This window comes from Pteropus vampyrus, unplaced genomic scaffold, assembly GCF_000151845.1.
Source record: "Pteropus vampyrus isolate Shadow unplaced genomic scaffold, Pvam_2.0 Scaffold12, whole genome shotgun sequence".
Taxonomy (NCBI): Eukaryota; Metazoa; Chordata; class Mammalia; order Chiroptera; family Pteropodidae; genus Pteropus; species Pteropus vampyrus.
In genome coordinates, this window is record NW_011888793.1 from 14,182,024 (window position 1) to 14,208,149 (window position 26,126).

Sequence of the window (26,126 nt, forward strand, 5' to 3'; positions counted from 1 at the left end):
ACAACATTCATGGAAATGTGTTGAAATCTCAAATGTAGGGAATATGACCTACCGCTTTTGGTATTGCTTGCTGCTGTCTAGAATGATGTTATGGCCTACACTATAGTCTATCTCTGATCAGCAACATTCAAAACAAGGATAACTTCAGACTACAAATGAAGTATGCATTTCATGACTGACAACTTTCTCTTATAGATTCTTTAGATTGTAGAGCAAGTATGCCACAAATCTTGCTTTTTCTATAGGTCTCAAAAATCACATTGATTATTGTGAAACAAGTAGTAAGTTCTCGTATCTCCAAAACATATTTCATTAAATGTGAAACTCTTCCTAAATTTCCAGTATTATTGTAGTGCTTTTTTTTTTTTTTTTTTAAAGAACAATTTTTGGTTCACAGCAATATCGAGAAGGCACAGAGCTTTCCCTTATACGTTGTTTGTGTTTTAATATCTGTGTATGCGTGTACATGTACTTTCATAAAGGTTTTATTCTCTGACATAATAATCCCTGTGCTTTAATTTTGGTTCCCTTACAGTTCATTCTGCACACAGCAACCAGGGGATCTTGTTAAAACCCTGCGTTTTCCTTTTGGACTTAGCATAAAGTGCACTCTCTTTACCCAGCTTTCAAAATTCTACATCAACAGCCTGCTCCCTCAGCTCCTTCCAGCCCTGCTCCAGCTCTCTGGCCCCTAGATGCTCGCCTTCCTTTCCAGTACTCTAAGAAGCCAGGCCCTCCCTGCCCGAGGGCCTTTACCCTTTCTGTTTCCTCTGCCTCAAAAGTTCTCTTGCTCCCTCATCCTTTCTGGAATAGCCCAAAGTGAGAAAGGCCTTCCTGACTACTCCATCACATCACCCTTTAAAAAATATTCTTATGGCACCCACCGCTAGCTGACCTCATCATGTTTGTTCATGTATGTTTATGTTGTCTATATTCTCCTGCCAGGGTTCACCCCTTGAATGTATTGGAAACAGATTGGAGTCAGAAGTTCAAATGCAGAGCTCATTCAAAGGGACTTCCAAACATCTTTTATAGATAATAAGAATTGCCGAATTTTGTTTTCTATTTAAAAATGTTCATTTTATAAGGCTTGGGTTCAAATACAGAATTCCAGTTACAGTTGGAAAGAATTACCAGATAGCTTATTATGCGGTTTGTATGCCAAAATTTCACAGCACGTAGCACAGAATGTTTTTTGAGGAACTGAGCAAACAGGTAGGAATTTTATGCTAAGCCTATTTCATCCCCACAGATAAAGGCTTTTTCCTGTAAATGAAGTCAAATAAATGTAATGAACTGTCATCACTGCTTCCCTCCATTTTTATTCAATAAGAATGAGCCTCTTTTGGTGGTTGCAGTCACTTTTGGTCATCCATTATTATTTCTGCTATTGTTAGCTCTTACCCTTAGATAGAACCTGGACTTTGTGGTTTCCTCTACCCAATTTACATTGAGTTTCAGGTAATTTGTAGGAATTAAAACTTCACTCAGATACTCTTGACTACATGACATTAAAAACATTTGAAATATTAAAACAGGATTTTAATATGGAAACTGATTCAGCCTTTTGTTTTAAACTTGTTTTCTTCCATAGTTCAGGGGATGTTTTCTAGATAACATTTCTTAGTAGTCTGATTCTCTTAGCACTTTTATTAAAGCGTCTTTAAAAAATGGTGTAATAATTTCGGTGTTACGCAGCACCCTTGGCACTCAGAATGGTTTTATAGGCTCTTATTCTGTTGAAAGATGAGATGAAAATATTTTGTTCTGGTTGTAGGGAAAAGTCGTGGAACATGACTTTCTGACCACTTTGTACTAGCACCGAGGACTGTTTGCTTACTTACTCCTCCTTGGCACTTACAGCCAGGGCCACCTCCACTGGTTACCATGTTCTTAGGAGGGAATTCTTAAGTAAATCTTAAGTCTGTGCCCAAAATAAAAGTGAGAATCCATCACCTTCCAAATTTTAATGGAATAGGAGACAGAACAACAGGTTCTACTTGGAAAGTTATTGATGGAGACTCCATCCCCATAAGAAAGCATGTTCTACCAGACAGTAAGTACATTGAAAGGGTGAACTCTACCACCTTAGTTCAGAGACCACTTCAATAATAGCATTCTAGGAAAGGAAGACTCTGTGATGTATAGCCTAGGAGATAAGCCTGTTCTGATAGAAGATACCTGAATAGGAAACAAATCCTAGCCCTTATGGTATCATTATGTAGGTTCAGATCACCACTGTGCTTAAGCAGAGAACTCTAATTAAAGTGTGTTTTCAGCAGTCTGAACTAAAGATACTATAAAGATATAATAAAGAGATATTATAAGCCTTTGTTTGCCTGGAAACCAGGTTGTTGTCAAGCTCAACAGTCATAAATGGACCATTCCTTCTCTTTCTCTGTGACTGTGAGGGTGGAGGATGGAAAGGTATTTTGGAATTTAAAAGTAATAAACACACACGCGTAGTACCATGAGTGCTGTTTGTAACTTTAATAAAATTGGATATTTTTCTTTAGAGAACACTTTTTCTATTCCTGACTTAAGCTATGATGGAGCCTAAGTCAGGAATCTGCCTTAAGTACCTTAAAGAAAATGTAGCTGAGCTTTGCGACAATGGAGAACAGTTCACAGCGCAAGACTCTGCTCTGGTTAGTGACCAAAAGGCAGAAGTTACAGATTTCTGTGGGGAAAATGGACTGACTGCTACAGAGACATAACTTCATTCTAGAGGCAAAAATTTTTTTTAAATGTTGCCTTTTACAAGTTTTAGGGAATTTTTAATTTCACATTTCAGGCGAATGTTCTTTATTTGAGCCTTTGGACTTTGCTGGAGAGTGTAGAACTCTAAAAACTCAATGGAATGATCTTAGAACCTCCGTAATTTCTTTCTTTCCATTCTTAGTCTCTCATCCTACTTCCTTTCACTCTTCTGAAAATTAACACCTGCCAGCAAAATCAACTTTATGCTGCTTTCACTGGAGGCTGGTGTCTAAAAATCAATCCTGGCAGCTAATGTAGAATGAAATTTGGAATACGCCTGGATTCTCATGGAGTCGTGCAGGCTGAAGTTATTAAAGAGGATTAGGGACCACAGCTGGTGAGCAGATGGAATGCTTATAATTTCACAATCTTAGGTAGCTATAAACCCAAATCTGCACAAAGCCTATTTGCTTTTTCTCTAGTTCATTTCACTTTATCCTGCTGTAATATAACCATGGTCAAATGTGATACTTTAATTGTTATACATGATGAGTGGTCACTCACTTAGATGGCATCATTATAATTCTGGTCATACAATTTCTTAATCAATTGCATTTTAGTAACCACTATTTAATAATGTACTTATGTGCAGCTCAGTGGATAGGGAAGAGAGAATAAGGCTTTTACGTTTCATTCAAAATGTAGACGTGAAGATTAGTTCAAAATAACACTAATGATATAGTATTATTACATTACGATGAAAATTAGTTCACAGTAATTACAACTAAACAATTCAACCATTTGCTGCTTTAAAGAAACTCTTGAATCAGTTTCCTCAGCTCTCTTTCTGTGAGTCCATTCCATTAGAAAGTTCTTTTTCATTCATGTTGTCGGACAAGTCACCTAGACCAGCTGCCTTCAACTGCTCTGCTACCTAATTACAGCACCCCCTGCCTTTGCCATTCCCCCACATTCTCTTCTCTGTTTTTTTCTGGCTTATCATAATATGGGGGCTTTATACACGCACAGAGCAACTGTTAGCCGCCTCAGAAACACAGGTCTGGGCCACATTGTTTGGTGGATTGGTGTTTCCTTCACAAAGGAAAATGTTTTTGAGACTTTTGCTCAGTGGTTCCTATGAAGGCCAGATTGGGATTTTATTCTGCTAATCAAAGATACTAGTTTATACCTTAGTGGTGGTTAGTTATCTAAAAATAGAATTAGTGTCTACTATATAGTTTAGCAGTTCTTTATCCTTATTGAAAGACTTCAGAAAAAAGACTGCTCTACTTTCGAGCAAATGCTGTGTCTGAAAATACAGAAAAACAGCTGGAGCCATAAATAAGTTGAATAGTCTGGATACACTCTGTACTAGCTGATGGGGAAGAAAAGGACACACAGATATTTCAGGTGGTACCGCATAGCAAACAGCTGTAGCTGATGGTCCAACATAGTCTGTTCTTTTGGAACCAGTGTGGGTTTCTTCTCTAAAGCCACAGTTGACTGCAGAAATACTCTTAACATGTTTTGGAAGCAATTACTGCATAATAGTGTTGTTGTCTCAAAACATCTTGAATGATATATTTCTATATCTGGCGGGGGGAAGGAGGAGAATTATTGTATTATTGATACACTGGCACAAAATAGTCTGTAGAATAATTTTCAGTAGCTTCTTTTTGGACTTTTAAATTGACCTCTGTAATTGGATATGACCTCTTATGGAAGCAGTAGTATAAACACATTTTAACTTACACTGTAATTATTTTGTGGTCCAGCTATCCCTTCAGGCTGATAGATTTGTTTATCTCTCACAATTAAAATTGTTCTCCCCATCCTTCCCTTGTTTCCCTTGGACGTAGGAGATGACAGGATGAGAGGTTTTTGAAGTCATCCGAAAAGAAATAGTTAGACTAGGAATCAGAAGACCTAGGTTTGACACTGGGTTCTTTTAGATTTGCCTATGTGATCTTGACCAAATTTTTTAATCTCCAGTTTGTAGTATTTGTATGTAGTAAATGGGTAAAATAATACCAAATATGTATTTACATATGTATGATACATGTATTGATTACTAGGGCCTCCATATCAAAGTACCACAAGCTATATAGCTTAAACAGATATTTATTGTCTCACAGTTCTTGAGACTAGAAGTCCAAGATCAAAATGTCTGCAGGTTTTTTTCCTTCTGAGAGTTGCGAGGGAAGGATCTTTTCCAAGTCTCTCTCCTTGGCTTGTAGATGGCCGGCTGTCTTTTCGCTGTATCTTCACATCATCTTCTCCCTGTATGTGTCTGTGTTCAAATTCCCTCTTTTTAAAAAATATATTAGTCATATTGGTTAGGTCCCACCTTAATGCACTCTTTTTAACTTAACTGCCTCTAAAAAGACACTGTCTCAAAGACAGTTATAAGTTATATTCTGAGGTGGTGGGAGTTAGGACTTCAGTACATAGATTTTTAGAGGAAAACAATTCAGTCAATGATAATATATTACAGAGGGCTATCTAATAAATGATATTCTTATACTACAGTTTATAGTTCTTTGAGTTGCTCTGGATATTCAAAATATTTTAATAAAAATTTTATTCTAATGGATACATTGATAGAGAAAAATCACACCTTTAAAACTGAAAATCTAAGATTTACTTGCGTTTTCATTCTTTGTGGTGAACTTGCAAGTGAAAAGTTAACATCTTTCACTCTAAGAATAGGATGGAATTGTTGTGTACACCCCATTTAGGTTCCTATCTCTTAGGACATCTTTTTGTTTAACTGTTAGTTGTAGAGGTTTGGAAATTTATTGGGAAAATTTCAGCGGAAATTGTTTATTGCCAGGAGAATCAAAGAGATCTTAATTAATCTTTTGCTCAAGGGTCAATAGACTCCTACTTGGAAGTTGAAGTTTGAGCAAATGGCAGTGTTTTACTCAGTCTCAAACAGCTAGACTGCTTGCTACAGGTGGTAAGCCATAGAGACTGAGTCTGTAGTGGAGCCAAGTAGGACTTCGTGAGCCTGGGATAGCGACCAATGCAAAGAATGGGATCCCTCAGTGGAAAATGCTGAGTTTTTCGTTCTCTGGGATTGCAGTTGGAGGACTCATTATGGTAAGAAAGGCAACCAGATGGTCACATACTCCACGGTAGAAAGGAGAAAGGATAGTCAGAGAAGTTGGAAGCGTGCATTGATTGCAAAAACGGAGACTTGAAAATACTGTTGCAGGGCAAACTTTCCTGTTTGGCTAAGTAATTAATTGCTAAATAGAAATAGTAGAGTCATCTTCAATGGTTCTTTAGAGATTCTTGATTTGTGCGCACAAAAAACTTGTGGAATAGGAAAGCTGGAAAACAACTAACTTGGCTCAACAAAAGCAAGGCATTTTAGCCTCTAAAAACAACTTTTGCACATTCTAATTTAATTTTCTGAAATAAGATTAGTATGTAGCAGATTAAAAAGTTACCATTGGTAGGTAAAATTCTCCATTCTTCTCCAGGATACTGTCCAGAGTGAGATTCAAGAACTTTTAATTGCTTAATTAGTAATGTGTTTAGTTGGATTTTTATCATCATAGTAAATGTGATGGCTTTATTGAGGTTTTTGCTAAGAGACTGTTAGCTTTGCCTGTGGAAATATTTCTAATCCACACCAAGTTCAGGATTCTTGTTAAATTTATTTAGTAAGTACATACTGGCTTCCTGTGCAAAAATATAGATCTATAGATTTTGGACAAAGTTTTTATCATAATGTGTTTTTAATATAATATTGTGATCTATCAAGTTGTCTTCCTTTATAACTCTCTCCAGCATGATGTCTATCATGTGCTTGCTTTTAAGACTAAAAGCTTAGTATGTGCATTTGTAGGTAGTGTTTCTTTGAACATTTATTCAGTCATACACTCAATAAATGTTCCTTTGCCAGGCATTGAGCCAGGCACTGGGGAATCAATGACACCCAACACAGACGTGATTCCATTTGGGGAGAGGTAGAGGATAAACTGTGAATAGAAACATGCAGTAGGATATATGCTGAAATAGGAGAGGAGTATGGGAGGTTCGAGGAGCCCCTACAAAGAGCACCATTGCAGGTGGATGACAAAAGCAACACTGCCAGGGTGACTTGATCCCTCAGCAGAGGCATGAAGGGTGGGAAGCCTCAGCCAGACCAGGAGGGAGAGGGACAGATTTGTGCGCATGTTCTGTACTGTCCTTCCACCCTTGTGTCACTCGAGGTTTGTCTGTCACAGATTATCCTTTTACATTTTAGTGTTTTATATTAGGAATGTTATCAGCATAATCTCTAGGAAATTATTTTAGAATCAGTTATCTAGATGAAAAGCTGTCTATTGTAATCACTGAGATCCATATTTTGAATCTTTTTATCACTGTCACTCATTTCTCTTCCTCTGTCTCTGGTTTTGGAGGTGGGGTGCAATCTCTTCTATTTTTTTTTTCTTTGTTATCTTGTCTTTTATACCTTCCTCTTGTGCATTTTTATTTCCTGTCCAGTTTGGTCCATGACTCAAATGGCTGCTTTTTGCTCATGAATTCCCCCTCAACCTGATTAGCTCACCGTAGTCCAGGGGTTGTATACCTCAGCTTTTAGGAGATAGGGACCAGGTGAGACTGATTTGTCATGTGCAGACTTTAAAATGTGGCTGGCAAGATGTGCCATTTGTAGAGTTCGTAAGTGCATTTTTTTTATTATGCAGGCAAATGACATTATTAAGAGCTTATGACTACCACATTTTGAACAACAAGGGTAGCTCATTTGGACAACAGAGGTGCCAGCTGCGTGCTTCAAGCGTATTTTATTTTATACAGAAAACTGAATAACAAATACTAAATAGTTTAATTTTATAAAAGACTGAGACAGCAAGATCAGTGCATATGACTTTGATATAGAGTAGTTTTCTCGAAAACAACTCATGACTTCTTTCACATTGACCTTCACTTTGTGGGATGTTTTGGAGAATAAAATGAAAAACCTTTGAAGAGAGCAGAAGACTTCTGGTTCTCAGAGACTAGTCTCTCCAATTCTTGAGACAAGTCTCTCATAGACAGTATCCTCCATGCAGACATTTCCTGCTTCGTGGCCCAATCTAACTTTTTGTTTTAGTTTATTTCTTAGTTTGATGCATTATTTAGCATACAGTTCATTTTTTTTTTCCTGGATTGGAGCAGATGGTGCTGTCTCTTTTGATTATCTTTTTTTAAAGAGAAGTGCTGATTAGAAAGAATAAGAAATAAAATGTAGCCAGATTAAATTGAGAGCAGAAATTACACAATCCAAGAAAAGTCAAATATGTTCTATGTTTTTCTACTTAAAGTCTACCATAGTTTATATTTACGTTTCTAGAGTTCAAGTTTGCTGTATTTTAAAATGCCATTTAAGATGGCTCTTGGGTTATTGGTTTGCTTTGTTTTAACTTTAATTTCTAAAAGATATAGAAACTAGAAATGTTTAGACAGATCCTCCCCCAACCCCCATTCTAGTCACGTTTAAATAAGAAAATCCTTGGGTAATTGAGGCTTTAACAAATCCAAAAATTTTGGATAAATTCTCTTATATGCTGCTGAAATCTCTCACCTGTGGTCTGCACATTTTCTCATTGTTGGCCAAGTGATATGAAACCAGAATATTTAACAGGTATTCAGAACAGAAATCTCAGGGAAGTGGACAAAAGGGGCACAGAAAACAGCTTAAAGGGCTTCCGACTGGCTACATTTGGGACAAGTTTAGCTTTCAGAAGAATGATGGCACTAGAGTATTATGAATTTTATTCAACTTTAAAAAAGAACCCGTGAGTTAATAGATGAAGTGGGAGAAGGAACTGATTAACACAGAAGGAATGATAGAATTAGAAACATCCCTACCTTGCAGTTATTAACATAATATCTTATGGCAAAGATTATCAGTGTTTACTATTAGCATGTGGTGAAGTGGGGAGAAGGTGCTTTGACAACAGAGAAATATGTTACCGAACACTGTAACCAAGTGATCTAAGTGCTGAGCCTCACTAAAAGGTTCATACTGGCACTGCGTGCTTCTTCGTGTGAAGGAATGGGAAGTGCGTCTATGGAGAATTCTTGCCAAAAAAAATTTAGCCTGAATTTAATTATGAGAAAATAGCCACACAGTCCAAATAGCGATATATACTATAAGAAAAGCAGTCTAGACTTTTTAAAAATATCAACCTTAGGAAGACAAAAAATAAAGGAGAATTCTGTTCTAGATTAAGGGAGACTAATGCAACCTGACAGCTAATGCAACCTGACAGCTAATGCAACATGTCTTCCTTATTTGGGTCCTGGATTAAAGAGAAAAACATAAAGGCATTGTTGGAACAATTGGGGAAATCCAAATATGGAATGTAGAATTTATTTTATCATTGTTAAATCTCTTGGTTGTGAAGTTATTGTGGTTATGTACAAGAAGGTCCTTATTTTTAGGAAAGGCATGCTGACATATTTGGAGTAAAGTGTCATAAGATCAACAAATTCCTTTAAAATGGTTCTGAAAAAAAGTATGGTGATGTACAGGTAAAATGCAATCGTGCATGTATAGCAAAGCGTTAGCAATTGGTCATTCTAGGTAAGGAGCGAATCGGTGTCCATAATACTTTTCTATAGAAGTAAAAATAATTACAAAATTAGGCAATTTTACAAAAAGTTTTTCATTTCCAAATTCTCTGGAAAAATGGCCATATCTATCAACCTTACACCCATGATCCTGCCCGGCAGTAATTGATTGACTATATAGCAACTGTCCCCTTTAGATAGGATGAGAGCTTTGTCAGTTTTCCACAGTCCTTACCTTTGCTGTTTGCCTGATATGTCCACATTCTTTTACTCATTGACATTACCTGCCTGTTTGCTGTATGCGTTTGAGTATGTACCCACATAGGTAACATTTGCTGATTTCTTTGAGTGAGATAGGTTGTTTCATGGATAGTAATGACTTTTCCATATGCCAGAACTCTCGTGAGTTATTTGGAGCATATGAAGTTAGCTCTGTATTTGATCCTCATATCAGCTGATTAGCTTCACTGGGTTAATAGGCCATAGACTGAATTTCTGTCATCCCCAAATACATATAATTTAATCATATGAGTTGTCAATTAAGAAAATGTGGGTGTGAAAACTGTTCAAAACTTGCTCTATTGGTGGTATAAATATTAAAATTCTCTTTCAGATTTAATGTGTTCAAAAGTTGTGCTCTCTGGATTCTGCCTGTCAGTTGACACAGTCTTGCACAAGTATTGAATATGCTACCTGAAAAGTTTTCATTGTGACGTGCCAAGTCTTAATGAAAAAACATTTTGTAGAAACATTTATAGATGCCAATGCACAAAGTAATGTATAAACTTTAATTACCTTTGTAAGTCGTTCTATCCTGTGTTTAAGAGATTGCCTTCCTGTTACACACCCAGGGAGGGTACCAACTTTTGCTGTATAATCATGGAGTTGAGCCTTCCCCCAAAATAAAAGAGCTATATCTGGCGCAGGTTAGGGCTCAGCCAGCCAGTGAATTGGTTCAAACATGCAGGGGGAAGGAAAGGAAAGGACTGTGCTGGAGTCAAGCTTGCCAGGCAAGCATATCTACCTAATACTTTACCCATTTTTGTGGGTTTTTCATCCCTGTTTAATTTGATGTTCTTAAAAATACTAGCTGCATTTGTCCAGTTCATGCATATATATGATTTTTGCCTTGTGAGGTAAATGCAAGAATTTTTCTTAAGGAATTTGACAAAAATGAATATAGAATCTCCCTAGTATTTCAGGTAGGACCTAATTTAGTTGGCGTCACGGAAAGCGACTGAGAGATAAACTTTGAGTTGACCTGGGATTCCACATACCTGAGTAGGCAGTTCAGCAGTATCATATCCGGTGCTTTCCCTTTTCTTTCATTAAGGACCCAGACTTAGCATTGCTCTTTTGTCCCACTTATTACCTACAGTGCTGTACAGCTTTTGCCTGAAGGGACCATATTGCCTACCAGTGGATTAATGGGAATTTTCTCTGTAGGACTTTGCTCAAATCTTGGGCCAGGAAAGAAAAACATTCTTTCTTCTGAATTCTAGAAATAGCAACAGAAGCTCAGAGGAAATCAGCCTCTCTTATCCCATTTACATTCTCTGGCCATCTCTCCTGTCTAGCCGTGCACTCCACCTGCAAAAGGAATTCATCTCTCTACCTCTTTCTTTAAGGTTCCAGATTTTGTTTAGAACCCATGTTCCTCTTGAAAATAGTATCCTAGACTGGAAGGCAATTTCCCACAACTTATGTTCACTTGCCTGCTGCTTCCTTTTTAGTGTCGAATGTCTAGTATTCCCTTGTCTATTTTTCAACATTTCAAATAGAGTGACCACTTAACCAGCTAAATGGCTGGAGATATTTGTCTTTGCATTTTTAGCTTCAGCGTGATTGACATCTGAAGATATTTTTGGAATTTGTGTCTTCGGGAATAACATATTTCACAAATTTATTTCTTGCAATCTTACACATTTTTAATATTTTACACATTTAACATCATTAACTGTGGATCATAAATGGAAGTTCTTAGGTATTTAATCCTACTTTTGTATGCATTTATTAGATTCCTCTTTTTTCCCCAGCATAAGTAATATTCAAAAATGAATATAGCTGAATTATTTTTTGAATGGAAAACCAATTCAACGAGCATTCTTCAGTTGTCTTCCTTCATTCTTAATGCATTCTCATCAGCATTTGTAGGCATTGACTAACTATCCAGCTTATTATTGAGTCATATTTTTCTTTTTCATCCAAAGGTATTTATTTCACCCAAAGAAGAAGGAATGAAGAAGTACGAATTAGTAGTTACGTAGTTACAAAACAGTCATGCACATGTAGAGTACCGCATAGGGGAATATAGTCAGTATTATTCTATGTGCTCTGTATTCTGGCAGATGGGTGCTAGAGTAATCGGGGTGAGGGGGTCACTTCATAAATTATATAAAGGTCTAACCATTATACTGTATACCTGAAACTAATATTACATAATTTTTTAAAAAGCAAGAAAAAACCCCTAAAGTATTTATTTCTGTTTTTAGTTTTCATATTGAGTGTTTGCTATTGATTTTAAGCCTCTTATCTCCAAAATGGGCATGAGCAGAAGTTGTATATTTTCCACACCCCCTAGTTTATTAATACATAATTTATTAAAGAGATTAGCGAAGTCAGCTCCTTGGCACATCTGAGAAAGCATATTATGTTATGCCAGGCATATCTGTAAATGGGCCCTGTGGATGAGAACTAGACAGACGGTTTACAGAGCAATACTGCTGATGTCATTCCACTGGAATGAAGGGGCTGTTACAACCATAAATACATTCTATAGCTAGCAGCTAAATGTCTAGCTGTATTTCTTTTCTAAGAAGGAAAAAATGTGAAACAAACCAAAGAAGTAAATTGTGTTTATAAAGGGGGATATTTTAATTAGTTTAAGTCTTACAGTTATTCAAACAATCTGAACTTAGAGTTCATTTTGGATCAAACATAAAAAACATTATTTGTGGAAAGTTTAAATCTCACATGACACATATTCCCTCTATGTGTGTGTTTTTTTTCTTTCTTTCTTTCTTTTTTAATGTATTTCCTTGCGTATTTTATTTTAACCTTCCCTTTTCTAAAAATGCTTTAGTTCTTAGGAGGAGATTTGCTTTTGGGGGCAAGAAAGGCATAAGCTAGCTGAATTACTCCCTTCTCCCTTCTTAGTGTTTCCAGATAAGGGTGGTTCCCAACTCACTCTGGCATGTTTTAACTAGAGGCTTCCTTCTGAACTCCTCAAGAAATTACCTACCCCCAAATGCATTTTACATCTGCAAAACAAAATGTGCCTTCTCTGTTTGGAGCAGTTCCGGAAAGTGCCCTGGAATTCTTCTGTGCTGCACAAACTTCGCCACAGGGAAAAGGCTTTCAAGTATTAAGAAGGTAGTGATGTAAAATGTGGGTTGTTGTGTCCATCTCCTTCAGCTGTGGTCGCAAACAGAATTGAAGAAGTTGGGAAAATGGTTTTAATCTCTTTGCTTACCTCATGGCAGCTTCAATGTAGGGAGAAAAAAAAAAGTTGGCCTGTAAGATTTGCCTCTGGATTAATTTACTTGCAGCAAACCAGAGGGAAGAGGCAGGCCTGATGATGAAGAAAGAGAAAGTTGCCCTACAACCTTGCACCTGAACCTTACTTTTCTGCCTTTTCTAGTACAATCTCTTGTTCACTTGGCACACATCAATTTCTTAAGGGGAAGTAAAACAAAAGCAAATATAGTTTTCATCAAAAGGCAAATTATCAAAACTATTCTTTGTTAGTTTTTGTGAGGGGATTAGCTATTATTTTTCCCCCTCTTACAATACGATATGTGTGTATGTGAGTGTGATAGAGGCAGAGAGAAAAAGCATGTGAGCATGCAGAAATATACTCTGTATAGTTGGGCTCCAAAGCTGTTTTATGAAAAAGGGAGATGATAATTCATAGACTACTCCAAGGCACGGTTTAATCATGCGTAGGGAGAGGTAGGCCAAGGTCTGAGTTAACTTAGTTATTTAGGTAACAGAGTTGTGAAACTTGGCATTTTCATACCGGACTGCTAGCTTTCATATGAGAGCTTATTTTATGTGTGGTAACTGTCACTTTAGCTCAGTTAAACAGATTTTATTTTCACTCTTGTGTGTGTAAATTGTGTGCCTGGCATATAGTTACGTTTTTTCTCTTAGTCTGTGGCAGCACAAATGGAAAAACATTAAATAAATGTAGTGCGAATGTTTTTTCTCTCCCCTTTCATTTTCACAATTTAGAAGCTTGAAGGAATGAATCTAGTCTGGATCTGATACGACATTTCTCCTGGATAATAGGGTAGTGATTGTCCTGTCACTACCTTTCCTCCCCACACCCTGCCCTTTTTACTTTTGATCTCAGAATCCTTTATTTGGCTCCATTCATGGCCCAGTTTCCTTATTCTTTCTTTTCTCACATACCTTCTTCCAGATCCAAAGGCCTTTGCTCTATTAATTTGACAGGTTTTCAGAGTTTAAAAAGAGCCAACAACACAATCTTCTCATGGGACTTAGAGAGCCTCTGCTGCTGCCTTCTCTTTCTCCCATCCACCTCCATCAAACACTCTCCAGTCTCAACCCTCTGTTCTTCTCTGTCTACATTATCTTCCTTATGACTCCCTGGTCTCTCCTAATTTGTCATGATGCAGTCAAAGTTTCCACTTGCTTTGGTATCATGTACTAGGCTGGTGTTCCTGAGGAAAACACATCAGCTTTCCAAGCCTCATTTTCCTTATTTGCTCCTCATCGTTATTCCTCAGTCAACAAAGACACCTGCAGGCATTTTTGCTCAGTACGGACATGAGAGCTGATGTGCGAAAAAGACTCAGTCTTGCTTTCTTCTGTAAAATGGAGCAGAGAATGTCCATCTTGCAAGGGATATTGTAAAAATTAGCAAAATGATGGTCCATTGATTAGCATGTGCCTAGGTGCTGAGAAAATGTCAGCTTTCGTTATTACAGTGAGACAGACAGGAAGGTCTTAACTGTTTTTGGAAGTTGTTTTTATCTGTCAGGACCTTTCACTTGTATTTCTGGCTTTTACCTGAAACTCATTCTTTTCAGTTTTAAAGAGACTTTTTTTTCTTCTAATCCAACCTCTTTTTCTGTTTTTTCCTTTTTTATGTCAAACACATAACCATTTCTTCTGTCATCTGTGTTTGAAAGCTAACTGGTAGAGGGGTCTCTGATTATTTTTTTTCTCCTTTCTTTCATGCCCTATATCTATCTAGTATACAGTTCTGAGGCGTCTTCCTTTGCAGGGCTCTTTAATTCTTCCCTTCTTTCTTTGTTGAATTGGTCAGCATAAACTTTTGTTACCTCAAGGATAGGGTCTGGCTTCTCTTCCTTCTAAGATACTTACTTTCAACGTGTCAGTCATGACAGAAGGAAACAATAACTTCCTTCAGCTAACAGCTTGAATGTATTTCGCTGTGCGTATGTTTGAAACCATAGGGTCTTTAAATTCCGGAATAACTGGTAATTGAGAAAGTTCTGTCTTTAACAACTGAACCAGTTCATTTATTGAAGCTTATGGTTTTTTGTTTTTTTTTTTTTAACTGACAATTAACTTCGGAGACAGACGGTATTTATGGTTTACTTAGTAGGAGCTTCCAAAAAAGTGAGGGTATGTACACTTTTGACTCTGGGGTATAATCCATTGTCTGTATCTTAACATAAACGCATGATTATAAATGAGCTTATGACATTTGGTCTTTTGAATATGAAAGTTTTTTTTAGTCATAATTAAAATATGATATTGCCTCCAGCTCATTTATTTTTCTCATCAAAATAAAGGTAAGCGTGTTCTACTAAACAGAATGCAATGGGAAAAAATGAAGAACTGATCTTTTTAAAGTTCAAGGTGGTACCAACTAGAAGTTTGTTATTTCTTCTGTAAGCTGAGTTTATTTTCTTAGTCAACAAGTATGTGTTGAGCTCCAATCACGAAGGAGCTGTTCAGGGCGCTCAGTGGTGAGCATGTCCTACGATAGGGCTCAGCAAACTGCAGCCTGCCTTGTGGCCTGTTCCTGTATGCTTTTCAAGCTAAGATGGTTGTTACATTTTTAAATAGCTATAAAAATAAAGAAGAATGTGTGACAGAGGCCTATATGTGGCCTACAAAGTTTAAAATATTTATTATCTGGGTGAAATAGGTGAAGGGGATTAAGAAGTACAAACTTCAAGTTATAGATAAGTCACAGGGATGTAATGTGCAGCACCGGGAAGGTGTCAATGATATAGTAACTGTACAGTAATAGATGGTTACTGCACTTATCGTGGTGATCACTTTGTAAGGTCCATAAATGTCAGATTGCTGTATTGTACACCTGAAACTAATATATGTCAACTGTACTTTAATAAAAATTTAATATTTACTCTCTAGTTATTACAGAAAAATTTTGTCTACTCTGAACCTATAATATCTCTGCCTTCTTGAAGCTTATATTTTAGTAGGAAAGACAATAAACAAGGGAACAAATAAGTGAATTAACTTTCAGAGTTTGATAGCTGATAGGAAGGAAATCAGTAAGACATGCAAATTGACTGGAGTGAGGCTTGGACTAAAGGTGGAATTTGAGGTGGGATTCTTTGAAAAGATGACTTTAAGATTAGACCTGAACAGTGAGAATGAACAGCCTTGTGAAGAGCTGGGTTTACTGACCTCTCACTCCCTAGTTAACTTCTCCCTTCACCTCCAAATACCTGCTTATCCACAGAGCTCACTGGGATATTGGTTCCTAGAAATCTTATAGAATCCTCTTTTGTATTTCCTTTACTGTACCACCTATCACATTGTAATTGCCTGTTTGCTTTCATTTTTCCACCCACGAGACTTGAAATATCTTGAGGGCTGGGACGTGTGTCTTCGTAATCATATATCTCTAGCGTTTAGCTTATAAACTAGGTTTTACAGTTAAGTAAATCTAAAAATCAAAATTAGATTCCATTAAGCACGTTGTGAAAGTCAGAAGTTTCCTCTAGCAAAACAGATTCTTAAATTTAAATCCTGTTATTTATCCTCTTTTTTTTTTTTATACTTAATGCTTCCCATCCCACTCTCTACTCCAAGCACCTTTTCCCTTTTATTTCTAAATTCTTGCCCCACCCCCAAATCTTGCCTATTTTCTCGGATCTTATTAAGAGATACCATCATTCATCCAGTTGATAAGCCAAAAAAGAAAAAAAAGGGATTTTCCTTGATCCTTGATTGTTCTCATCCCCTCGCCCTTGTCTACACCTATACCAGTCCTGTTCTCACCATCTTTACTATCTATCATCTGTAGCCCAGGCCAGCTTTATCTGAACCAGTGCAGTAATGTAATGACTAGTCTTTCTGCTTTCACCCTTACCTCCCTATGTCCATTATTCACGCAGAAGCCAAACAGATCTTTTTAAACTCAAAATAATGCCATGTCAGTTTTTCCACTTAAATACTCCAGTGGCTGTCCATTGAACTTAGAATACAAATAGAACTCAAAAGCCTGAACTCACAGCCCATGAACTGGCACCCTGTCTCTTCACCTTCATCTCTTCATTGTCTTCAGCTCCTAGCTGCACTGGTCTCCCCCTTCTCTTTGGGGCCTTTTATTTCCTGTTGCATTATTAGGTGGAAGTCACTGTTAATCTAGTCAACTATGGGAATATGTAAACCAATATGATGGCAATTTAGCACAGTCACAGTGAAATCCCTACCCCCAAAGAGTCCCCATTCCTGATTTTCATTATCATGTTTGGTATGAAAAGTTCACGGTAACAGGCGACTGACTGAATGATAGCCCTTGTTAAAAGCCTTAGGGAAGGAACCTGACAACCTTACTGCCTTCTAATGGTATTAACTGTTTTTCCCTTTTTTTTTCTCTCTCTCTCTTTTTCCATGCAGAGTATGAGTTGGAAGTAAAGAGGGTACAAGACATTCTTTCGGGAATAGAGAAACCACAGGTATGTCTTCTGGATTTCTCAGCATAAATGACACTTTCTTAAGTATTTCCAGTGTGCTTTTTCTTTCACTACATAGTAGGTAAGCAAAAGGGCCCCTTCCCATTGCAGATTATTCATAAACTATGAAATAGTGCTGCTATTAATGGAGCATGAAAATACAGAACAGCTGTCTTCTGTTTAGTCATAATCCACTGAAATGTCCTCTGTATTTAGATATTCTGAATGCAATTAGCTATTCTTCACAACCTCCAAGGATGCATCCCCCTATCCCCCAAGATATACAAAACAGTTTTTCTTTTGATAATTTCCTTTTACTTATGTAAATGTAGTAATAATTTTTGAAAACCTCAGTAATTCCAAGTATTTTTCCAGGTAAATTTCAAAAAGATACTTAAATATTAGCTGAGAAAGATAAGTCCAAAATATTGAGTGTAATGGCAAGTAAAAAAAATTGGTGGAAGCGGTGATATTATGAAGTTTAAAGCTTGATTTTGCCTGGTGCTTTGACATTCAAGTGAAAAATTCAAAATGTTGATTCAGCCTTTCATCTGAGATTAAAGAGCCAAGTTCTTTGGAGTATTTTCTAGCTGAATTGGAAAACCTTGATTCTTCATGTATTTGAAATACTGAGGCTTTTTAACAGAAAGGTCCGGACATTCCTCAGGGTACATAGTTGAGTTTGACTAAACCAAAAAGCGTGAGGTGTGTTGGATGAGGGGCACCATAAGGCACTTGTAAAGGAAGTGGGGTGTTGAAGTTGGGTCGGGGAGTCTGTACTTAATCTTGTAAGGAGCAGGTTGCCATTGAGAGATTTTGAGCTAAGAAGTTATGTAATCAGAGCTGTACTTTCAGGATGATCGAACAATTGGCAGGTGAGTTGGAGTGAGAAGAGGATGGGTCAGCAGTCTGTTACTGTGGTGGTCATCAGAGGCTTTGGGAGTCAGAGTTGGGCAGTGGCATCAGGTGTGGCAAGGAGAGAGGGTGGATTCTAGAGAGAAATCAATAAGGCCTCATAGGCTGTAAGAAATTGGGTGTCATGATAACTGGGCCTTCAGGCTTAGAGGCCTCCTTTCAGAAGTTGCTTCCTCTAAGATGGCTCCCTGTTTCTGTCCCTGCCCATTGAGTAGGACAGTCTGCACAGTACTTAGTATCACTAGTACTACCCCAGCTTCAGTGTGCTCTGCATGTTTTAGTATATTGTACTTCATTTACTTGTTTCTGGGGCTGCAGCTGGGTTCTGGCAGGTGAGAAAAATGCCTGAAAGCAGGCCAGCATCAGATGAGGCTCAGCCAGCATGGTGGAATGTGGAGACAAACAGGTGCCAGAGTGCGAAGCGGCAGCCTGGAGAGGGGAAAGGCCCAAGCCTTGCAGTCTAGTTCTCCAGGTTGGGGCCTATGTGACCATTAACTGTCTCTGTGACCTTGGGTAAGTTAAATGACCTCCCTGAGCCCAGGTTTCCTCGTCTTTGAAAGGTAGGGTAATAAATACCACATGGGACTGAAAAGTAAATTATATGCTATTTATAGAGTATTTGGGATGGAATATTTCTCTATAGTTTATAGCATATCATTAGGCAAGAGCGACACTCCCTGCTGCATTCTCAAATGGGAAGGAGGGTTCTGGCCACCACACAGGGAAGGAAGAGCTGCAGAAGGTTCGGCACACAATTGTAGAAAGGATCGTTGTTCTTTTTTTTTCTTTCAGCTACATCTAGTAACACCTCTAAATAAAAGGCATGTATTTTTCTTTGAGATTTTGCAGATGATATGCTTTAGGCGAACAAACAATATTGAGGACTTGTGGATTTCAGTCCTCTTTCTAGGACTTTGGGCATCCTGAATTAAGCAAATTATTTTCGGAAACCTAGATACTATAAAGATTCAAGTACTTATTCATTGAGTAAAACAGAGTACAAACATATTGGGTATGTGTCTTGAGACTCTAAAAATTCGGTTCCTTGTGGACTATACTCATACAGCTACCTCTATACCAGAGAGAAAAAGCTTGATATTATTCTAAGTAGTATAGGAATTCACTTCTATTTGGTACCAGTCACCTCCAGCCTAATGTAGTTTAATCTGCTCTGATGATGGTGCTAGATGAAGTCTCCCACATACCGCTGGGCTGTTTATTTTCAGGATGTAAATAAATGTAACCTGGAATTGTGGTTCTGCATTGTTTCCATCTGTTAATGTTTAGCTTGTAGAAACAATTGATTTGTCGGTTTCAGAAGTGAGTAAACTGACCTAAGAGGAACAACTGTCCTTGCAAGAAGCCGTTTCTCGAAAGATAAACAGCAGTATGAATTGAAACAGATTTGCACTTAAGAAATTATAGGAACAGATGACTGAAGTTCTTAGATTTGAATATGCTTTTTATTTGAATAATGGTCTCTTTGACCTTTTCCTTTTTAATTTTCCTTTGTGTTATTATTTTTCATGATGGTACTTTTGAAGTGAAGCCAATATTTTTATGTTAATATTTCCTTAACGTACTTCCTAATTAGATCAGCAGGCCACCCACATAGTTAAATCCAAAGACCAGACCAAATTTAGAAAATTCTAACTTACATAGAAATATTTTTGAACATAAAAGTAACAATTTAGTAACTTTATGAAAGTAAATGGTGTTTTTGATCCAAATAATATCATTTGTATATAACATAGTCTGGGATGAACAGGAAGGGGACAAGGAAAAAGAGCTAAGGATTATATGTCAAATAGCTACAAGATAATGCAGTCCTATCATTTCTGAATGTGTGTATATACACATATATGTGCTTTTAACTAACCGTTCTCAAATTGCAATCTGTATGTAATAAATACATAGATAAGAATGATTCCTAATCAGTTTGTAATCATTTAGAAAGAGATGGTGGTTTTATGAGTTCTTCAAGATACTGCAAAGGAGTTTAATTTAAATAATTCCTATGCAGACTTAACACTAGTAAACTACACAAAAGACTTTTATATCACTATTACTGAGACATATGTCAAATTGGGTCTTGTCCTATAATTTCGTAATTAGAAATTACCATTTTAATTATCAATACAAAGGCGATTGATTTCTACTTATGGTAGAATAATTAAACACCGGAAAGTCAATTTTGTGGCTTATAAGCTTCTGTTTTTGGATAACAGCCATGATAGTCATTGTGACGATGAGATTAGCTGTGCCCCAGTTCAGTTTGGTGGTCACTGCTGGTGAGAAAGTTGAATCACAGAATGAGAGAGACTTGCATGGTGACGTTTGTGTGAGAATGCTGTTGCTCTGAAGTAGGCATGAACCCAGCCAGAGTTCCTAGAGTTCTGAATTTCTCATTAAGGTTATCACCTCCATGGACACTTGGAGGAAATGCACCTAGTTCCGAGGATTCCCTTTTACATGAGGTTCTTTTGAAAAGCACCATGAAATTTCCTGGCATTCTCCTTGAAATGGAAGCGAGTTCCAAGTTCTGACAGACAAAGCCCTCTTTCTTTCAGGCTTCCAATGCCTAAAGAAAGGAAACCTGAGGCTCAGGAATCAACGAGAGAGAGGCATCCAGGGAGCACAGGCGGGGGTTTGGCCCCATAACTGTAGTAGCACTCTAGGTAGCAGGCTGACTGCTTAGCTCTGGCAAAAAATTCCCAGAAGCCGCTGACCTTTAAAAACGATGCTGAGTTCTCAATGTGCATTTCTGAGAGGCCGTCCTGTCAGAAGAATACATTTGCACAGAGCTCTGTGCTCAGGTGACAGTTTGCCTCCTTAAGGCTTGCCCAGGGAATCTAGGGAAAAGGTGAACGTTGTTTTAGTTATTGCTTCAAGTGTTGTACTTAATTTAGTTAAGTAGTAATCTAACCAAGTCTAAAAGGAAAAAGCTAAATTAATAGCTAATGAAAAAGATAGGTTAAAGGGTTGTGGATTTATGAATACTTTGTCAATATCTAAAGTGTAAGCATTTGACTGAGCTATTTTGAGCTGTAATGTTATTTCACACCATCATTCATAGAATCAGTGCTACTGCACACTGTGTTCAAGGCATTATGCAAAGCAGCCATTTATCACCTCAGTTAAATGTTTCCCAGGACCTAATCAGTCTCCTTTTAAATTATAAACTGAACTCTTCATAGCAAAATATGTCTTTCTTAAGTTAAAAATCAAATATAGTACCTAGTAACTCAAGCGTACTCATTGACAGTGTATGAAGGGGTTCAACATATACACTGGTGTATGTGGTAGAAATGCTCTCTTAAAATGTAGTCAGGGAACAATGTGTAACTAATCAAGTAAAGCACAGTATAGTGAAAAAAGTACTAAATATAAGTACCAACAAAATATAGCCAGAGCACAAAGGAAATAGTGATTGATTCTGAGCAGAGGAGTTGGGCAGGACAGTACAGAAACCTTTCCTGAATTGGGTTCAAGCTGCTGTGGGTCCCTGTGTGTTCAGTGTTTCTGCCATGAGACCCCTCACACATCTGTCACTCTTCACCAGGTTGGTGCTCCTTGAGGTAGAGATCATAGCTTAATCATCTCTTTTCACAGTACCTCGCAGGTGAGATATGATGATTAAAATAATAAGCAAAGGCAGCATTTGACCTGGGTCTAAAAGAAGTTCGTTAAAGCCAAGGAAGCAGGAAAGTCGAAAGTGAAGTCACAGTTGTGAGAAGGAGTGGCATCCTGAAGGGGTGGTACAGCCGTGTGCACAGGAGGAGTACAGTAGAAGTGGGACTGCTAGTCTAGAGCCATAGCAAGAAGGGTAGAGCTTGATTCTACAACAGTGTCTCAGATTTTTAAAGAAGTGTATAATGCTTGTCTACCATCTACTGTTGCCTGTACCAGAAACTCATACTATCTTATTCTTTCTAATTTTTATTTTTTCTTCAACAGACATTTACTAAGCAATTGAATATGACTGAATATTTACTCACAGTTAAATATGACTTGGACCCTGTCCTTAGGGTGTCCCACAGCCCAGTGGGAGAAGGTAGAGGAATGCTATAAACATGATTAGCAAGGGTAGAGATATCAACAGGGTTTTGTGGAGCAGAGAGATAATAATGGGGGAAATACTTCAGGAAAGGCTACTTTGGAGTAGTAGGGCCTGGCTGGAGTCTTGAAGGATGAGTAGATATTTGATTAAATGATTAGATAAATATGTCATGATGCTGTATACATAATAGAAATGATACGGAAGAGTCTGCTATAAAATGGACTGAATGACAGACTGAAGAAGGAAACTCAGTATCCATTTTCATTTGTATTAATGCTTTTAAATGATTTTATATTACATTTTAATATTCTTTGTATAGATCAGATGACAAAAATGGGAGGAAAAAAATGGAGACTGAATAGTTTACATATCTTCATCCACAGCCTAATACTCTACAGCTATAAAGTCTTTATGAACATTAAGCTTTAGCATCTGTATTAACTCTTAGTTTTTAATGTTATCCATAGAGCCACAAAATAACCTTAAAGTTATGTTCATAGAGTTATTTTAAAGAATTAGGTCATGCTTTAGGTTGGGTTTCTCCAGAAACACAGTCTAAAACAAAGATTCAAAAGCAGGATAGTGAGATGCCCCAGGAAGCACCATTAGGGTGAGGACTTGAGATGTAAGAGAAGGAAGCCAGTGCAGGTCTGTGAATGAGTAGGTTACAGCTGTAGGCAGCTGGGGCTCAGTCCTACTGAAGACAGCTGGCAGGTAGTATAGAACATGCCTCAGAGAAGTCCTAAGAAAGAGGAGCAAGTTGGGGTGTTTAGAGACCCAGAGTACTGTATTCAAATGAAGTCTTAAGTGGAAGTTAAACCAAAATGATAAAAAGCAGAGCTTGGGGAGGTGAAAGATGTCCACCTCCACACACATTTCTACCTCATTCATCCTGGGCCTTGGTTCTACTTTACTGTCACTGGGGTCTCCTGGAAGCCCACAGGACTTAAAAAGAGCATGATGTGTGAGATACAGTAGGTCCTTAAATAACATCATTTTATTCAACATTTTTCCTTTATGACGTTGATGAAATGCCGTAGGAACTTAATTCTTGTTCATCTCAATTAACCTGTGGTAAAATTGGTTTCGTTATATGTTGGTTCACTTAAAGTTGCAGAACCCATTGTTAGATGTTAAGTGAGGACTTTATTAACCTTTGCAGGATAATTCTACACCAAGCAAGGCCTAGAGGCCACCAGAAAGTACCTGCATATGTGACTTCTTCTACATAATGTGATGTAGAAGAAGTCTACATCAATTTGATCATTGAAATCTCACATTCAACTTTTTACCTTTAAAAAATTGCCAAACATGACAAATTGTTGGACTGGGTATGAATTGCACAGGACTCAGATGGCAGTTTACGTTTCTGAGGACATATGTTACAGGAGTTATATTTTGGACATTAAGACATGACAAGAGAGCATTATACAAGATGCTTTTGTTTCCTGTAGTTAAAATAAAGTTGTTTACCTTGAATTAACTCTGAGTTTTATGCCATTACTAATAACAAATGTTTTTGGAAGAAATAGCATTTGATCTGTGTGAATTGGATTTAAATACTTTTGTCCATCTTTTTCTTCCTCAGGTTTCTAATATTCAGGCAAGAGCAGTTGTGTTGTCCTGGGCTCCCCCTGTTGGACTTTCATGTGGACCCCACAGTGGTCTTTCCTTCCCCTACAGTTATGAGGTTGCCTTATCAGACAAAGGACGAGATGGAAAATACAAGATAATTTACAGGTAGTGTATATTTTCCTATATGTTTCTATGCTGCTAAACTGTGAAATTGGAGTCATTAAGGAAAATAGAAAACAAAGGAGACTTTAAAGGCTTTGCACATTTTCCTTTAAATTGTTCGTTTAAGAATTAGTGATAATTAGAACGTCAAGAGTTAATTTTGTCTAGAGTAATTAGTCAATCAGAAATGACTTTTTAGGGCTCTTTGGTATTCCGTAAAGTATGTCACTTTGTTTTGTTAGCTTGTCAGTTTAGTGAAAATTTTTCATTAATATCTATCAAGGCAAAACATAATCATGTCATTAAATTTTACATACATTATACACTCCTATGATTATCCTTTTTTTTTCTGACTCGGACATTTTACTAGTCTTGTTTTTAAAAATTCTACAATATGGTTTCATATTTATGTGAAATGAGAATTTCACCCTAATTCTTATCTTCCACAATAGTTTTCAAGCCTGTAGTAAAGATTACTTTAAAGCGTTTCTTGCCAAGATTTTCTTAAATGGTTAAAAGTTTAGCACACAGTAAAGGATTATCCCTTTCTGCTTTATGGACTCCCAGGTATTAACTATTCAAATGATTTATAGCCAGATTCTTAATATGATAAAAAATTTTAAGGTCAAATTTCTTTTGTAATTATGGAGACTGCTCAGATTTGCAGAGCAGGAAATCAGAGCCAATCTTGTTCTAACTACTTGTTTGATAGCCTGCCCCACGTGGAGTGACTGCACCAACCCCACCTCTTCCTTTGTCAGAGACACTAGTTTTCTCTCCTGTTCTGCTACTTCATCAGCATTACAGACTTTGTAGCTCCTCAGCCCTGTTCCTAATTTGCTCCAGAGACATGTCTTTCTCTGGACAAAGTAAAGGAGAAAGAGAGAGGGAAGGAAGCCCTTTAGCCGCTCACTCCTCTCACGGCCCACAAGTGCTTTTGTTATCTCTTCCTTGGACTCCTGCAGGAATCTCCTTGGGGTCTTCCAGCATCCACTTGCTCTCCTACAATCTAGCCTTCACACTACAGAAACGTAAGTCAGACCACGTCACTCCGCTGCGGAGCACACTGCAGCGATTCCCCACTATACTTAGAATGAGATCCTACTCTGTACTCTGGCTCACAAGCATTTGGTTCTATTTTGACAAGTCAGAATTGGTAGAGACCTTAAAGAAATACAAAGCACCATTTCCCCATCCCCACCAAGAAGCAAATAGATTCTGTCAATGCCAGACTGCTGATGGCAGGAGCGTCTCAAGTGCCCAGAGTGGGTAGGCGGATAACAGAAGTGAGAAAAGCAAAGGTTACAAATGAGGTGAACAGAGAGTTCCTGTCTCCCCCTGCGATGGGATCTGTGGTCACATAAAATAGATAGTTGCCAGAAGACAGTACAGCCCTAGATGTGCTTTCTTTTTTTTTAAAAAAAAAAAAAAAGAAGTACTGAAAATCTGAACCGTTGTGTAAACTTTCCTAATATTAAATTAATTTAGCCAATTAAAAAAGTTTAAAGATAAAGTGCTGGTCAAACAACAGTGATGCAGGCAAGGAACAGACATTGGTCTCCAGTGTACAACTCAAATATTATTATTTGAAATAATTTTAAACTTATAAAACTGCAGAAACAAAGAGATCAAGGAAGGAGATGTGTATACTCTTTACCCAGATTCACCTGTTGTTAACTTTTTTGCTCTATTTTTTTTATGATTTGAGCTATTCGTTCTCCCCTTTTCTCTCTTCAGTCTATTTTTCCCATTAGTTGTATATAGCTTATCCCTTTACCCTAAATACTTCAGTATACGTCCTAAAAATTAAGATATTTTCTTAAATAGTCTCAATTCAGTTACCAACTTCATGCATTTATACTGATACAGTACTTTTATCTACATCCATATTCTAGTTCTGTCAGGTGATCTAAGTAATAGATCACCGCCATTTTTCTTACCCTCTAGAACAGGACCCTGTCTAGGGTCAAATACTGCATTTAGTTGTCATGTCTTTTTAGCTTTCTATAATTTGGAACACTTCCACAATATTTTTGTCTTTTATAACACTGGCATTTTTTGAAGAATACACTCATATCTCCCCACATCCCTTTACTTTTAAAAAAATTTAATGGAACATTCCTTATGTGGGTTGTTTCCTCATGATTAAGTTGAGATTTAGTTGCAACTTCCGATCATATTAATGGTTTTATTTTATATAAGAGCTGTTTATT

General features: G+C 37.4%; 1 protein-coding gene across 1 annotated transcript in view; it reads left to right on the forward strand.

The window, feature by feature from the left end:
- FNDC3B (fibronectin type III domain containing 3B) overlaps positions 1 to 26,126 on the forward strand; it is a 304,172-nt gene that overhangs the window by 190,042 nt on the left and 88,004 nt on the right. Inside the window, exons 7-8 of the mRNA XM_011380910.2 lie at positions 17,146 to 17,204; positions 23,765 to 23,916. Coding sequence (XP_011379212.1) covers positions 17,146 to 17,204; positions 23,765 to 23,916 — 211 coding nt within the window. The remainder of the gene's footprint in view (positions 1 to 17,145; positions 17,205 to 23,764; positions 23,917 to 26,126) is intronic.